Genomic DNA, 17,258 nt, shown 5'->3' with positions numbered 1-17,258 from the left:
GAATATATTGGATTCCTGTGATTACGTGTGAATATTTAGATCAATATTTATCTGATTATATGGATCAAAGTAATACTGCACTCACCTCATGAATTCTTGTTTGTTTCCACAACAGCCAATGAAGATAAGTTGTTCTGAGGGTAGCAAATGAGAGGGAAGATATAGCTGGAATACAAACCTAAATAACTTCAAGGGGCATGTCGGTAGTAAACTATAGAAGATTACTTAGTCTCAACTGTGTCTACAGTAATGTCAGGAGTATTACCAATAATATGGCTGAATTTGAACTCCTGGTTAAGACAACAATTGCTAATATAATAGGGCTAATATTGCTAATATTGTTTTATTGTTTTTCTAACCTTTGAGCATAAAGGCAAGTAAGACTCCCAGAGTTGATGGCATATACCTTGTAGTTTTGAGGGAGAGTGCAATGGAGTGTACTGAACCATTGATGTTAATTATGAAGGCATCTTTATACTCAGGGGAAGTTCCTTTGGATTGGAGAAGTGCCAATGTATTGTCAATACATCGGCACTTCTCCAATTTTATGTCAATACATAAAAGCAGTTTTAGGAGCGAAGTTGTTAACTAAAGACCAGTTAGTCTGACTTCAGCAGTAGGAAAAATCTTAGAGGTAATGATTAAGAGTGAAATCTAGGGCCATTTAGATAGATATAGCATTCTGAAGGACACATACAATGTGGCTTTGTTAAGGTAAAGCATGCTTAACTAACTTATTAAGCTGCTTTGACACAGTTATTCATGAGCTGGATTTAGGGGTAATTTCAATATAGTTTATTTGGATTTTAGAAAATCATCTGACTCAGTTCCTCATAAAAGGTTACTGCATAAGTTCGAACAGGTTAGGATTACTATTAAGATTCTAAGATGGATTACTGGGTGGCTGCAAAGCAGAAGGCAGAGGGTTGTGATTAATGGATATTCTGCAGATTGGTGTAATATCGGGAGTGAAGTCCCTCAAGGATTGGTTCTTGGACCACTGTTGTTTCTCATTTTCATAAATTACATCGACAAAGGGATGGAAGAAGTGATGTCAAAATTTGCAGATGACATAAAAACTGGCAGAGTTGTTAATGATCAGTGCCAAGCAGCACTCCTTCAGGATGACTTGAGCAGACTTCAAGTCTGTTCAAGATGGTCAGAGAAGTGGCATCTATGTTTTAATGCTGCTAAATGGGTCTTACACTTGGGGAATAGCAACCCACAAATAAATTATACACTTGGTGGGATTGAATTAAAAACAGTGGAGGAAGAAAGGGATGGGATCGGGGAGTTAAAATATGGGCAGATATGAAGTTTTCTGAGCAGTGTAAAGAGGTAGTCAGGAAAGCCCATGGTGTTCTATTAATGATTTATCGAATGCTATCCTGTAGAGATAGGGAGGTCATAATCTTGAATACAGTATTTCAAATGTGGTCAAAATTGTAAGACCACATTTGGAATACTGTATTCAAGTATGGAGACCTCATCTGAAAAAACAAGACTGACACAATTCTCAACAATATCATATCCAAGGACAGGTAACTTGAATGGCGAGATCAGCAGAAGGACAACCATATGAGGAAAGACTCCATATTATGTGGGCTATAGAGCTTGCAACTAGGCACCTCAGAGATGATCTGATTGAGGTTTATAAGGCTCTGAGGGGGATTAGAAAAATGAATGGAAGTGGAATTCTTACTGTTCTAAAGAATTCCAGAACAAGGGGTCATAAACAAATTACGGGGATTGAGGTTTAGACTAGATTGTAGAAAGTTTTCTTTTAGCCAGCAAGTCGTTGATAGCTGGAACAAGTTGCCCTCGTAGGTAGTCAAGGCTGACAGTTTGAATAAATTGAAAGGTCAACTGGATACTTATCTGTGTGAGGAGAGAAGAGCATATAATGTGTTTTCTTATCTACTTAGTTGGATGTTTTTTTTTTTTTTTTTTTTTTTTTGCTAGTGCAGCAAAAGCATGTGACTTCCTTGCACTATATGGCAAATACTATTACTTTTCACATTGCTCATCCTCAAGGATGGTTCCAGGTCTTCATTTGGTGCTCTTTTTGACATCCTAGGCTAAATATTGTGTACCTTGCTGGTGTAAGACTGACTTTTTTAAATCTTGAAAGTTTCTCTTCAAAATAGTTTCTCAACAATATCATATCCAAATTAATGGTACATGAGCCATTCTACAAAACTGATAACTATAACTATGGCAAACCAAATCTATGGTTTGCCACAATGGCACAAATAAGGAAAGAACCAATGGCACAAACAAGGAAAATAGCTGGCACACAGCTATCATAAATAAATTTATCCAGAAATAAGAAAAAATTTTTATTTTATGAAAACTTCATTTTATGGCCTGTCAGCCACAACTAGCAGAGGAAACCATAAGCTGAACTGTGAGGAAAATTATGCAAAGTTTCATTTCGGACTTTATAATGCCAATAAAGACAAGCAGAAATTTTTAATCTATCTTGTCTAGTAGTGAGTGAAATCCCTTCTGTCCTGTCTGTTCTTTCTCTACACATTGTACCCCTCCCCAATATTCAAATTCCGAATCCCTTATATCTGAGTAACACCATGTCTTCAATATCCTCACAATGTTTGCATTTGATAACTTGGCCAATACTTCAATTCCAAATTTATTTACGATGCTCCTAGCATTGGTGCGAATGTGTTTTCACTCTTAGTTACTCTAACACAGCCCATGTATTTGCTTATTCCATGAAGACCCCCAGCAGGCCTCGAAATCCACGGCACCTTGCTTTCCAGGCTGCTGCACATTCCAATAGAAACAGTGCAAGAATAACCTGCATCTCTGCCTACAGCTACTGTTAATCTATTAGTGAGTGTGTCCCCCCACTAGCAGTTTCTGATCCACCTAACACTGCCCTGATAAATCAGCAAATATTCTTGCACTTCTATTTAAGTGTATTCTACCGCTATAAAAAGTCTCTCCTGTTAACAAGCACAGACTACGCTGAGAAAAATTCTACCCCATGAGCTTTGCGCAGTCACTTAAGGGCCAAATTAATTGACGAGGCTCTCATCATAATGTACCTGTCATGTCCGAAGAGAATTGCAGACACTTCCAATTTCAATCCTAACTGACAACTTTTTTTAACACTGCACTGCATTTGTTAATTAAATCTTCAGATCCCATACTCTTAATATCATTAGTACCAATTTGCACAAGAATATCACCTTTTCTGCCCTTAAAAGATGATAGCTGCTCTACAACATCATCAAACTTAGCCCCCACCCCTCCAGTAGACATATTGTGGTCCTATTCCATCTGTCCTTTTTTTGGTGCAATATATTTCCCCATTTCCCTGGCGATCAAATCAGAAACTCTAGTTACTTTTCTGCTGTGGAGGATGTCACTGTCTCGTGCTGAAGATGTATAAACCCATAATGCTGATTTTGTACTTTACTTCCTCATGATCTTTGCAATGAATACACAAAGGTATTCCCTATGGCTGTATCACATCCTGCTAAAGGTAGCTACACAAAGAGAGCACATAATATAATCCTGATTCATAGAACTGCCCTTTTTTATCAAAATCCAATGAGTTGCTAAATGACATTGTGATAACTGAAATCAAAGTGGAGGAGAAATTGTTGAGGATGGACATAAAAAAAGGCAACTGGGGCAGATGGAATCTATCCAATTATATTAAGGGAGGCAGCAACGGAGGTAAGCAAAGCCTTAGACATACTTATGAGGGCATTCTTGAATTCAGGAGAGGTCCCTATGGACTGTAGAAGTACAAAAAGGTAAAGGTAAACTGCAGCCATCATCAACCCACTGCAGGATGGAAGCCTCCTCAACAATTCGTGTTGAGGGAATTGAACCCTAATCTGCCATGCTGGTCCAGCACGGGTTGGCAGATTGACCGTGTTTAGCAGTCAGGGGCTTAAACCCTGGTCAAAGAGCATGTGCTACTACACTCAACTTCTGACCACTTGGCTACAGAGAAGTGCAAATATATCCCCAGTTCATAGAGGGGGGATCAAAAGGCGACATGAGTAATTACAGACTTGTTAGCTTAACATCTGTTCCAGGGAAAATAATGGAATCACTGGTTATTGAAATAATGCAGGACCATTTGGACATGCATGCAATTATACCACAATCACACAGTGGATTTGTCAAGAGGCGGTCTTGTCTAACCAATCTGATAGGTTACTATGATGTAGTGACCAAGGAACTGGATGCAAAAAATAATTTTGACATCATATACTTAGATTTCAGGAAGGCTTTTGATACAGTTGCACATAAAAGACTGCTGTACAAACTAGAGCAATGTGGCATCAAGGGCAAGTTACTGCTATGGATAAAGTAATGGTTATCAATGGGCACTGCTCTTCATGGACTAATGTTCTTAGTGGAGTTCCCCAGAGCTCAATGCTGGGTCCATTGTTGTTTTCATTATTTATCAATGATATTGATGAAGTTTTTTGGGATTAATGTCTAAGTTTGCAGATGACACAAAGGTTGGAAGGGTGGTTAATGACAGTCATCAGGGTGACCTATTGCAACAAGATCAAGGAAAACTGGGTTGATGGGCTGAGAAATGGTGGTCGAAGTTTAATATTTAGAAATTCAGAGTACTGCCATGGCTAGCAGTAACCCCCAGAGTAACTTATCAACTGTGTTTTACTACACTTAGAGTCTGGGGGTAATTGTGCAGTCAGACAGGAAATTCTCGGAGCAGTGCAGACATGCTGCTAGGACAGCTCATGGAGTTTTGTCAATGATATACAGAAACTTTGCTAGCAGGGATAAGGAGGTGATTATCCCTTTGTATAAGGCCATGGTTAGGATGCACCTTGAGTACTGTATACAGGTCTGGAGGCCTCATTTTAGGAAGGATGTAGATCTGCTGGAATGGATGCAAAGAAGGGCAACCAGATTGGTGAAGGGGAAAAGAGGGTGCTCTTAACTAGAAAGAATTCAATTTTGCAAATTAGGCACCACGAGACCAGGCACCTGTAAGGGTAAGGGGGGGGGATCTGACTGAGGTGTTTAAAGCCTTGATTGGATCGGGTAAGCTGAATGTTAATGGCATTCTTCCACTTGCTGAGACTACACACGAAGGGGCATAAATTCATGTTGAGGAAGGATAGTTGCAGGACAGATGTGTGGAAGTTTGCCTTCAGCCAGCAGGTGGTTGATTGTTGGAAATGGGCTTCCATCTGTTGTGGAAATGGATGGGTTGAATAACCCATCCATTAATGTGCATGGGTTGAAGGAGATGGGTGAACTGGTTCACACATCTGTACCCTACAATTTATATTATTTATATAATAATAGATAAAGGAAGGTTTTAAATAATCATCTTAAGCCAGTATTTACCAATAAAAGCAAACAAACACATTGGCTTAGATAGTTGAGATGATGGAAGGTGGTAATAGAGATTTTACACAGTGGGTGTAGTGCTGGAGTGACATCTGCAGGGTTGATATCAGGGCAGGTAACATGGGAGTTGTCCTCATCAAATAGCTCTAGTGGTGGCAGGACATGGCTGGAGGTCCAAGAGAGAGACAGAGAGAGAGGTAGTGCATGGAGAGTCTAAGAGAGGCAGTTGAAATGGGAACAGAGGAGGAAAGCATTAGGAACTGCATCTAATTGTTGTCTTGCTTTTCACTAATTTTAAGCACACAAATCTCCTTGTGGGCTGCAAAAAATTGTCTGATCCAAGATGAAACTGCAGGCTTCTGTCCAAACTTATGTTCATGTCCATTGCTTCCTATGCAAGTTTTCCAGCAGTAGAAAAAAAAAAAAAAAAAAAAAAGTTGCCATCCTCTTCATTGACCTACCTTTGATTTCTTGGGCAATTTCCTATTTGTACAACCCACTGTTGCTGAAAATGGAGCCTCCCTTAAAGTTTCAAGCAATATTTTCACAAGAATTTTCAAGTACACTTCATGGCAGACAACCATCCCATGCTGCCACAATGTTAATAGTATCTTTGTGTAATGGTTCCACCACTCATGAATGGATGGTTGGTTTGAGCACCTGCCATGATGGCCAACAATTCAGACGTCACAAAATAGGCATGTGCAAAAATGCATCCCCAAAGTTAAGGTTCCCCTGTCAATCAATAAGTGTTATGTGACAGATAAGCTTTCAAGTGACAACTTATGTATACCAAACCACCACTAAATTCCACCAATTATTCAAGTGACAACTATATGGCCATAAATAGCAGACTAAAGTTAATTATAAACTTGAGTTAAACTGAAATAATCTTGACAGCAGTTCCTAGTCCTTGTGCAAAACAGCTTGTCTCAGATTTGATTTTTCCCTAAGGAATACTCTTATTGTAAAAATTAATGAGGAAAGATTAAAGTCTGATTTGTGCTGCTAGCTCACCTTATAAATGGAAAGTTCATGCAATTTTATTGTTTTCATGGGAATTTGTGTAAAGCTACTTATGCTGAATGTTAATGAACTGCTGTTAATGGTACAATGAGATGAGAATGTAGCCTTCTTCCTGTTTCTGAATTTGTAGTCTTAATAGATGACATGAAGAATGCTGAGATAACTGCAGGTAGTTTCTTCTTCTTTTTTATTTTTTTTATGAAAACCCCAAACACAAAAGGTATCAAAACCTACAGTACACATGCACGAGTTGAGGGAGATAGGGAAAGGGAAACTTTGCTATGGACACAAAACATGAGTTTCACCACTTCAGGTCTCCAATAAGCAAAGTGATGGCATTACAAGGTTGATGAGACTCAGCTACCACCCAGTTGTTAGTATTTGTAAATATTAGTATTATATTATTATTATTATTATATGATAGTATTATATTATAGTGTTATATGACAGTATTATATGATATTAGTAGTAATGTGCATGGGTTGAAGGAGATGGGGTGGAGAAAGTGGATGCCGGAAACTTTGCTCTGACGGCTAAACACTAATTTCGTGTTTAGTCTCCAGAGCAAAGCCTCTAATAAGTGAAGTGGTGGTATTGTGCTGGTTAATGAGAGTCATCTACCACCTAGTGTTAGTACTAGTACTAATATCAGCTTATTTTAAACTATGTAGCTGAGACTTGAATAAGAATCAAAGTGATCAAAATTAGAATTTTCATAAGCAGAAATATATGCACCTGTGTAATTTTGAAATTTAGTTCTTAAGAATTTTGTCAACTTGAAAACAGAAATAACAAATAATTAATGTTTATACTTTATATTTAGAGTTTTTTTTTTTTAAATTTTCAGTAGAATTAATAAAAGCGTCTGCATATTTCTGCTTCTATATGCAAGACAGAAGTAGAAATGTGGGTGTGAAATTTAATTTCTCAATTCCATACCCTTATAAATTTTATACTGGAAAATGAAAATAACTAATACCCTCATGCTTATATTTTAGGTTTGTGAGGTTTTATCATCTGATTTTGAGAACTAACAAACAATTTAAATGAAAATGACATCGGTCAAAAAATAATATTTATAAATTTAAAATTTTAAATTAAAAGTAAAAAGTTAACAATGCACTCAAAATAATAACCAATACATTCAAAATATGTCAAATATTGGTATACTGCAACTAGAATTTTAAAAAATCAAAATGATTTTCGAGAATAAGACCTAGTTGGAGGCCTGTCAGGTGCCACGTGCCATTTTATGTTACTATTCAGAGTGAACCTGCTGCCTAATTAATGATTAAAATCTTAAACATTTTCTACCTTCCTAAATGTACACACACTTCTACTTAAATGTGTTTTTGAAGTAAAGTGTACAGTATTTTTTTTTTTTTTTTTTTTTTTATCAAAACCCCAAACACGAGGGGTATTAGAACCTATATTACTTAGTACCGTGCTTGGGTTGGAGGTTGAGAAGACGAAAGATATTTGTTGACATTAGACTTGAACTTCTGTAGACTAATTTTCAGGAAATACGTATGAAGGAAGGTTGTTCCAGAAAACAGCAGTTTAATGAATAAACAAGGAAGATGAAAAGTTGGTTCTGTGAATTTGAAGTTGGAAGTTAGTAAATGGATGTTGGCTGGTGGCAGCACGTGTTCGGACTGTTTTGAAAGAGAGATGGGAATTATAAAAGCCAATTCCCATGGAACAGTGCCCATGGAAGTATCTGCAGAAAAGGCATGCAGCAGAAACAGTACATCTATGAGACAGCGAGTGCAGAGACAGCGAGTGCAGAGACAGCGAGTGCAGAGTGCAGAGTCTCTGCACTCGCTGTCTCACAGTACATCTATGAGACAGCAAGTGCAGAGACTCTGTTAGATGGGAGTCATTAATTAACCTAACCCTCTTCCGAATGGAATCTAGAAGCCCGAGAGAGGTTTTGGAAGCACTGCCCCAGATGTGGGAACAATATTCCTTGGTAGAGCAGATTTGTGATTTGTACAGAGTGAACAGTTGTTTGGAAGAAAAGTAAGGCCGAGAGCGAAAGAGAAAACCAAGTTTTTTACATGCAGAGGAAGCAATATTTGTAATGTGCATGTGCCAAGAGAGATTAGAAGTCAAGGTAATCCCCAAAAAAGATATCATTTTGCCTAGAGATAGGAGTGTCACCAAAGTTAAGTATAGGTGCAGAAGAATCCTTTTTGCAAGATATAAGACAAGACTGAATTTTAGGAGGACTGAAATCAACTAAATTGTTTTTGCCCCACTGGAGAATTACCTGGAGATCGACATTTAAGGAATTGGTAGTGGATATTCGAGAAATTCAAAATGACTGAGCAGGGCAAGGTTTCTCAAAATGGAAAGTGGAATGCAATGTGCTATCATCGGCAAAAATATGAATAGGATTTCCAGTCAATGGAAGAAGGTCATTAATATACAAGAGGAAAAGAGTGGGGGAAAGAACTGAACCGTAGGGGACACCAGCATTAGTGGAGAAGTTAGAAGACAGGGAGATCTACCATCACCCTCTGTGAGCGATCCGAGAGAAAACTGGATAACCAATTACAAAAAACAGTTGGCAAACCATAAGATGGAAGCTTGTTTAGAAGACCTTTATGCCAAACACGATCAAAAGCCTTTGAGATGTCAAGAGCAACTGCTTGTATTTCATCGAACTTTTCCATTGAATTTGTCCATAAATGGGTAACATAAGCCAGAATATCACCAGTGGAACGATACCGACGGAATCCATACTACCTAGAAACCTTCTGTCTGATCAACGATCAGACAGAAGGTTTCTGGGTAGTTTAAGTGTTGACGGTTAATTGATTTCTCCATTACTTTAGATAGAGTAGAAGTAATTGCAATGGGATGATAATTGGACGGGAGGGATTTGTCATCCTTTTTAGGAACTCGCTGGATATGAGCAAATTTTCAAGCAGAAGGAAAAACACCTTTGGAATAAGAATGTAAAAAAAAGGCGGCAAAGAACAGAAGTAAGTTCAGGAGCACAGGTTTTGAGAACAAGTGGAAAAATACCATCAGGACCTGGAGCTTTCTTAGCATCAAGATTGGTCAAAATTCTTCTGACATCCTTTTGACGGAAGACCACAGGAGGCATTGAATGGAGTGTGTTGGGAATGGTGGAGGTGTTTTACCAAGATCATTAATACACGAGTTGGAAGGAAAATGGGATGCTAGCAGGTCAGCTTTATCCTTGGCTGAAGTGACAACAGAACCATCTGGTTTTGACAGAGGTGGGAGCAGAGATGGGCAAGAGTTGCGGCCAATAGCTTTGGCAAGAGACCAGAATGCTTGGCTACCACTTGGGCAAGAAGCAAGTTTTCTACTCTTAGCCTGTTCAAAATCTAGTTTGGACTGATTAATAACTGCTTTACTGTTGTAAGCTTTGGTGTAGGCAGAAAATGATACTGAAGAATTGGAAACAAGCCAATTACGATATGCAACATTCTTCTCTTGAACAGCCTTAGCACATTTATTTGAAAACTAAGGTTTAGATAAAGGACGAGATTTTAAAGTGGAGTGTGGGATAAAGGATTCTATTCCTATTGGAAACTACAGAATCTATTGAAAGAAATGAAAAAAATTTAAATTTCAGTTCTTGATACCATCCAACTTCATGAGCGAAGCATGGGATAAGGTCACATCATAGACCATCAAAAACTGTTTTAATAAGGCAGGACCAAAGCCCATGGAAGTCGACGAAGACAGTGAAGAAAATGATGATAGCATTCTTTTAATTCTTACGGTTGAAGGAACATAACTTGGATACTGGGTCGGCATGTATGGACATTTACAAGATGAGACCATGAACAACAACCTCATGATTGCCAAAACGGCGACAGATGAGGACATTCTCAAAGCTGTTAGAGTAAAAGAGGCTTTCAAAGACAACAGGGAAGAAGATGGTTTTGAGTGTCCAGCTAATGTAGTGTTGAGCGCAAAAGTACAAACTGCTTTAAAAACTCTTTGTTCGTTTCATGAAACCAATGACATCGATCCCAAATTTTGGGATCAATGTCAATAAAATGAAAGACATTGCTCATAAATTTCATCTTAAAAGAAATTTGAAACAATGACACTGAAAGACTTTTTAATAATGAAATTATTTTCTTATGGATTATTTATATAGTGCATAAATATATCAAATAAATTGTTAATAATGTAATCACAAGAGCTATGGTTATTCATTGTTGTTTTTATCCCTTTTTCATAAGTACAATATATATATATATCTGTGCACATGTGTGATAAATGTAGTGAGTAAGAGCATCGTACAGCTCCAACAAGTAATATATGATATGGGATATAACAAGTAATGGTAATAATGAGCAATATTCTTCAGTCCTTTGAATCTCTTTATAACTGAGTTTGAATGTACTTTACTGCATATGTGCATACAGCCATTGTCTATTAATGAGCAGTACCATTTGATAAATAATGCTTCCATGAATGTTTTTTCTGTAAAATGGGAGTTAGTGAATAGTATAATAACTTTAAGAGTACCACACGTGAAATGTTTTCCCTTAATAACCTTACCATAAAATGACAACAGACCTTTTCTTAAGCATATCTTAAGGTGTAAACTTCTATTCAGTATCCATTCAGTTCTATATCTATTAGACACTTTTCACAAATTCAAAATGAAAGAATTATGAATTTTCATTCACTGTTTTGCCACTATTACTTTGAGGTACCAAACAATATGACCATACTATGTCTGCAATTTGCTTAATTTTATACCCCGTGTACAGTGTATATAAAAAAAAAAAAAAAAAAAAAAAAAAAAAAAAAAAAATTCCCTTCATAAATTTTTTTTTTTTTTTTAAATTATACATATATAATTAAAAGAACGTCAAAGTTCACTTGAGTAAATTTAAATAGTATCAAAGAACAAAGATTCATTTGGAAATGTCACTCACTTTTTCTCTTATTTCTAAAGCTCTTTTGCAAAGAGGTTCTGCTTCCTTATATTTTCCTCTTTTACCATAAAGCACCGCCAAATTATTCAAAGTGGCTGCCACCTAAAGGAAGTGTAATAAAGCTATAATAGAGAACTTACATAAAATAACAATCTTTCATTTAAACAAAATATTCATCTGAATTTTTTATTTGAACATTATAAATTCCTTAAATGCCAAGCTTACAACACAGTCAGCCTCACATACCAGGCATGTGAGGCTGAAGGTATCACAAGGACAGCATTACAGGAGTTCACTGAAGTGGCACAGGAAGTACCACAAAACATCTGAGAAAATCTATAATTATTTAAGAAATTAAAGGCAGATTACACTCCACACAGGCTTAAGTGCTCACTATTTCACCAATTTCCTAGTTCTTGATATACCTGCACACGTGCCACTAAAAGAATATTTACATATTTTTAAAATAAATATACAATGGTTAAAGGGCGAACTATTAAGCAAGCATTCTTATTTTAATGATAATTTTACGATATAACAGCACTAACATTCAATTCTTACGGAATATTTCTACAGAAATTTGAATAAAGCAATGGTGCAAGCATTTTCTACTCCTTAAGGATACATGTTTTCTGTCTGTTTTGCATCTCAACAAGTTGGAAAGATGAATTATTTTCTCTTGACCTGCACACTTCAAAATTAAGATCTAAAATTACAAGTGCTGGGCTATCTATGAATACTGATTGTATTATGCCAGATTTAAGTGCACTCTCAAATAAGTTTTACTTAAAATGATTTGCCATAAGTTGTTTACTAGCGACAATAAATGTATTTTAACTTAAGCCGGTAGCTATCATTCTTTTGTTTATTTCACCTACTAAAATTTAATGCTGATTGCTATGTATAATGTGTAACTTTTTATTATGTACAAATTTTATTTCTGAGAAAATATACCAACTATTTTTTCTTTTCTAAGCATTTGTGTTTATTTCTATGAAACAAGCAACATTTAATAAAAAGTCAAACAAGAGATTAACTTAGGTATCTTAGCCTCTTTGGTAAAATAAGGGAACCCAAACTGGCCATATACAAGCTAGAAAAATAAATATATTTTACATTTTCTTTATCAAAAGTTGAAAGGTTTGTTGCTACAATTGTGAAGTGCATTGTTTAGTTCTTGGTATTTTTTTAAATTAAAAAAAATTTTTTTTTGACTGAAAATAAAAATGGACTGCTTAGGACTTTTCTTTGATAAGCAAAACCAGAACACACTAAAAAAAAAAACCAGTGCACTTAAAATTTTGAAATTGTCAATTCTTATAACAATCCCATGATTCTGAATACCTGTCTATGATTGAATTCTGTCAGTGATGTACTGTGAAGCTGTAGATGCAATGGCTATTGACCAGATGGACCCAAGGCACAGTGATGAACAGGAGACTTGTGCACAAGTCAAAAGCAGAGGAGCAAACAAAAGTGACAAGCAGGTAACCACGAGGCCATACTCTTCAGAGACAACTCCCTCTGATAAACTGGTGTGTATGTCTTTGTGACAAAGAAGTATATACTCCTGATGCTCTTGGAATATGGAATCCTGTGATCATTCCACAACTACAAGATGCAAGTGTATGAACATCACAAGATAAAACCAGCTTCCATAACAATATGAAAAAACACCTTAACTGTGTAACTTTCTGAAACTCATAGTGTGTCAGTATTGATTGCTTTGTGGAAACAACTGGGAAACAACTGATACAATGAGATACTCTTGAAAGTGAATATGAAGCCACTGCAGATATTTATCAGCCATCTGACAAAAAAAAGAATATGGCCAATCAACAAGCATGAATTCCCAGTCAGACTACCTAAGCAAATTCTAAGTGGGAAGCATTCAAGGAACTAATCGTGGAAGCTACTAGGCTTTTCATAGATTAAGAAATATTGTTCAAGGTTTAGGCCTAAATGGATGTCAGATGAACTAATGAGACTCGTGGCAGAGAAGAAAAATGCATGGGATGCATATAAATTATCAGGTGACACAAAAGCCTATTGCAGATATAAGCTAGTTTGTAATCAAGTCACAAAGGAGATTAGGCAAGCAAATGCAGATTACGAGAAATCGTTGGCAAAGAATGCTAAGAAAAACAGAAAGGACTTCTTTACTTATATAAACTCTAGAAGGAAGGGGATGAATCAGATTGGTCCACTTGATATCGATGGTTCGACTGTTGATGATCCTGCTCAGATAGCTGATAATCTGAATGAGTATTTTGCATCTGCATCTACATTCACACATGAGGAGTTATTAAGGGAGGAAAATGCCAGAAGTTTATCAAACTAAAAGATTTTGTAATAACTGAGAGCAAAGTGGAGATGAAATTGTTGAAGTTAAACATAAGAAAGACACATGGGGTGGATGGGATCTATTCAGTTATATTAAAGGAGGCAGCAAATGAAGAATGCAAACCTTAGCCATAATTATGAGATCATCCTTGGACTCAGGGGAAGTCCCCACAGACTGGAGATGTGCAAATGTATCTCCAATTCACAAAGGGGGAATCTAAGGGTGATACGAGTAATTACAGACCAGTTAGTTTAACTTCTGTTCCAAGGAAAATAATGGAGTCACTGGTTAAAGATGCATTGCAGGATCATCTAGACAAGACCGCAGTAATAATTCAGACACAGCATGGGTTTGTTAAAGAAAAGTCTTATCTGGTAAATTTGATTGGATACTATGATGTGGTTACAAAGGAACTGGATGCAAAAAATAATTTTGATATCAGATACTTGGATTTCAGGAAAGCTTTTGACACGGTTACACATGGAAGATTACTGTACAAATTTGAGCAGTATGGTATTAAGGGTAAGTTGCTACAATGGATAAAAGAGTGGTGGAGTGGGAGAAGACAAACGGTGGTAATCAGTGGACGCTGCTCTTCGTGGACTAATGTTACTAGTAGTCCTCCAGTATTCGGTGTCGGGCCCACTGTTGTTTTGTATATTTATCAACGATATTGATGAAGGTATATCAGGCTTAATGTCGAAGTTTGCAGATGATACAAAGATTGACAGGGTTGTTAATGACAGTAATAGCAGTGTAATACTGCAACAGGATCTACAAAATTTGGGCAGATGGGCTGAGAAGTGACAACTGAAGTTTAACATTGACAAATGCAAAATACTGCATTTGTCAATGTTAAACCGCTAGATGTAACCGCAGAGAAACGTATCAACTGTGTGGTACTACACTTAGGGTGGTAGAAAATGAAAAAGATCTGGGAGTAATTGTGCAGTCAAATATGAAGTATTCTGAGCAATGCAGCCAGGCTGCCAGAGCAGGTCATGGGCTATTGTCAATAATATACAGGAATTTTGCTAGAAGGGAAAAGGAGGTGATTATTCCTTTGTATAAGACAATGGTCAGGCACATGCCTTGAGTAATGCGTACAGGTCTGGAGGCCTCATTTTAGGAAGGATGTAGAGTTGCTTGAGAGTGTACAGAGAAGGGCAACAAGAGTAGGGCGGGGAACGAACGGGTCCTCTTACCAAGAAATGTTTAAGTTCTGCAAATTGCAGCAGCTGGAGACTAGGTACCTGCAAGGTGATCTGATTGAGATGTATAATGCCTTGAATGGGTTGAGCACGCTGAATTCTGAATTTTGATGGAAATTTGCCTTTAGCCAGCGGGTGGTTAATTGCTGGAACAAACTTCCATCTGTTGTTGCGGAAGTTGATAGCTTAAATAAATTCAAGGAGGAACTGGACAAACTCTTAGAGGGAATGGTTGTTTGAAATTTTTTTTTTTTGTTTTTTTGGCTGGTGCTGCATAAGCTCATATACTTGCTTTCTTGCATCACTTGCCTCCATTACTACTACTACCTGCCAAGAAAAGGTCTAAAAGATCTGTTTCCTGTTTCATTTGAGAGCTGTACAATTCTGGTGGAACAAAGGACACAAGTGTTAAGAGTTTGTCCATGAAGAAAGAAAGACCCCCCTCACTTTAAATCATAATGTGGCTGATTCAAAGATCTAAGAATGTACGAGTCCCCCCCCAACTCCTTGGGTTTCTCCATACTAGCTGTCTGAAAGGGTATCGCACTCATTATAGTGGAGAAAAAAATCTCCACTATAATGACTATAAAAAAATCTGACATCACATCATAAATGTGATGTCAGATATGGAGTTCTCGGATCAGTGCAGACAGGCTGCCAGGGAAGCTCATGGGATTTTGTCAATAATATACAGGAATTTTGCCAGCAGGAATAAGGAAATGATTATTCCGCTGCAAAAAGAAATGGTTAGGCCATATCTTGAATACTGCATACAGGTCTGGAAGCTTCATTTTAGAAAGGGTGTGGATCTGTTGGAATGAGTGCAGAAAAGAGAAATGAGATTAATCAGGGGAACAAGGTGGTCTTACATAGAAAGAAAATTTCAGTCTGGAGACCAGACATCTGTGAGGAGATCGGATTGAAGTCCTGAGCAGGATATAAACATTCTTCTCTTTTTTTGGTGATTCCCTCCTACTTTTTCTTTCTCTCTCTCTCTCTCTCTCTCTCTCTCTCTCTCTCTCTCTCTCTCTCTTTCTCTCTCTCTCAGGGTACTCAAAGTTTTTTTGGCTGGTGCCACATAAGCCTCAGGTTTCCTTGCACCATATGGCTAATAATAATAATAATAAGCTGAATGCTGATGGAATCCTTTCTCTTGCTCAGACTACATATGAGGAGGCATAAATTTAAATTGAGGAAGGATGGTTGTAAGATAGCAGTGTGGAAATTTGCCTTCAGCCAGCAGGAAGTTGATTGTTAATAAAAACTTCCATCACATGTTGTGGAAGTGGCTAGTTTGAATAGATTCAAAGAAGAACTAAACAAACTGTTGGAGGGGATGGATGGTAATATGGGAGGTGGTTTCCCGCTCCCCCCTTTTGATGCACCACCACCACCACCACCACCAGCAGAAATTCAAAAATCTTGCCTCCCCCAGAACAATTGCAGTTGTCACTGGCAGTGAAAATTTTTCATTGAAGTATTTCTTGACACGATCTGGAAATATGAAAAATTTCATGTGTTTCAATGCTTATGGCTTCCTTGTTAGTAAATTTCAAAAAGACAAAATGTTAACTCTATACTGGTTTCCATCAGCTTGCCAATCTGTGAGCTGATGAAAACAAATGTAGAGCCATGAATTACATTTTTTTTTTTTTAACGAGGAAAGAACTCTTTAGCCGATTTTAATATCCAATAATTACATGTTGCACGTGTTCAGAATTACACACAGTTCTCTCAAATCTACACTGCGAGTTCAAAATCTGGTATGTAAGTTAGAATTCAATTGGAAGATAAAATTATATAGTAGCATCAGCCTTTCCTAATGCTACTATATCAACCTATGTATATCAGTTTCGCCATGTAGCTCCACAATGAAATTAGCACAAAGATTTAGTCCATGCTCCTGATTCTTCCAAAAGTGTAATTTTAATTGACTCTAAGTGCAATTAATGCATGAAAATGAATTCTGTAGTAAGCATTCTATCCTGAATCAAGATTCCAGGAACAAATTCAAGAAAGCCAGTCTATAATTTTTTGTCGATGATTATTCACTGAATAATCATTGTTCTGGGATTGCTCTGAGATTTTCAGGAAATAAACATGCTGATCAGGTTGCTATAAACCTAAGAAATACTGACTTGATATCTTTCATTTCCACTCACTAGCTGCAGATCCTCCATACGAAGAACAAATATGATAAAATCATACAAAAAACAAACTCATAACAGATAAAACATGACTTGCATTTTTAGGACTCTAGCTCCCACTCAAAGATGGGAGCTAGAGTTCACACAGAAGGCAAAGAAGGCCCATGGTGTCCTTTCAATGATCTATCGAACATTTGCTAGTAAAGATAAGGACATCATAATC

General features: G+C 37.1%; 1 protein-coding gene across 2 annotated transcripts in view; it reads right to left on the bottom strand.

The window, feature by feature from the left end:
* The window catches only part of LOC150084902 (kinesin light chain-like), a 172,916-nt gene that overhangs the window by 59,584 nt on the left and 96,074 nt on the right, over positions 1-17,258 (bottom strand). For both annotated transcript variants that reach the window (XM_090376696.1, XM_090376697.1), the window contains exon 7: positions 11,334-11,435. In XM_090376696.1, coding sequence (XP_090232822.1) covers positions 11,334-11,435 — 102 coding nt within the window. The remainder of the gene's footprint in view (positions 1-11,333; positions 11,436-17,258) is intronic.

Source organism: Mastigoproctus giganteus, chromosome 6, assembly GCF_048544385.1.
Source record: "Mastigoproctus giganteus isolate SK-2022 chromosome 6, ASM4854438v1, whole genome shotgun sequence".
In the NCBI taxonomy this organism is placed as follows: Eukaryota; Metazoa; Arthropoda; class Arachnida; order Uropygi; family Thelyphonidae; genus Mastigoproctus; species Mastigoproctus giganteus.
The sequence above is the reverse complement of the archived record's forward strand: the minus strand, read 5'-3'. Positions and strand labels throughout refer to the sequence as shown.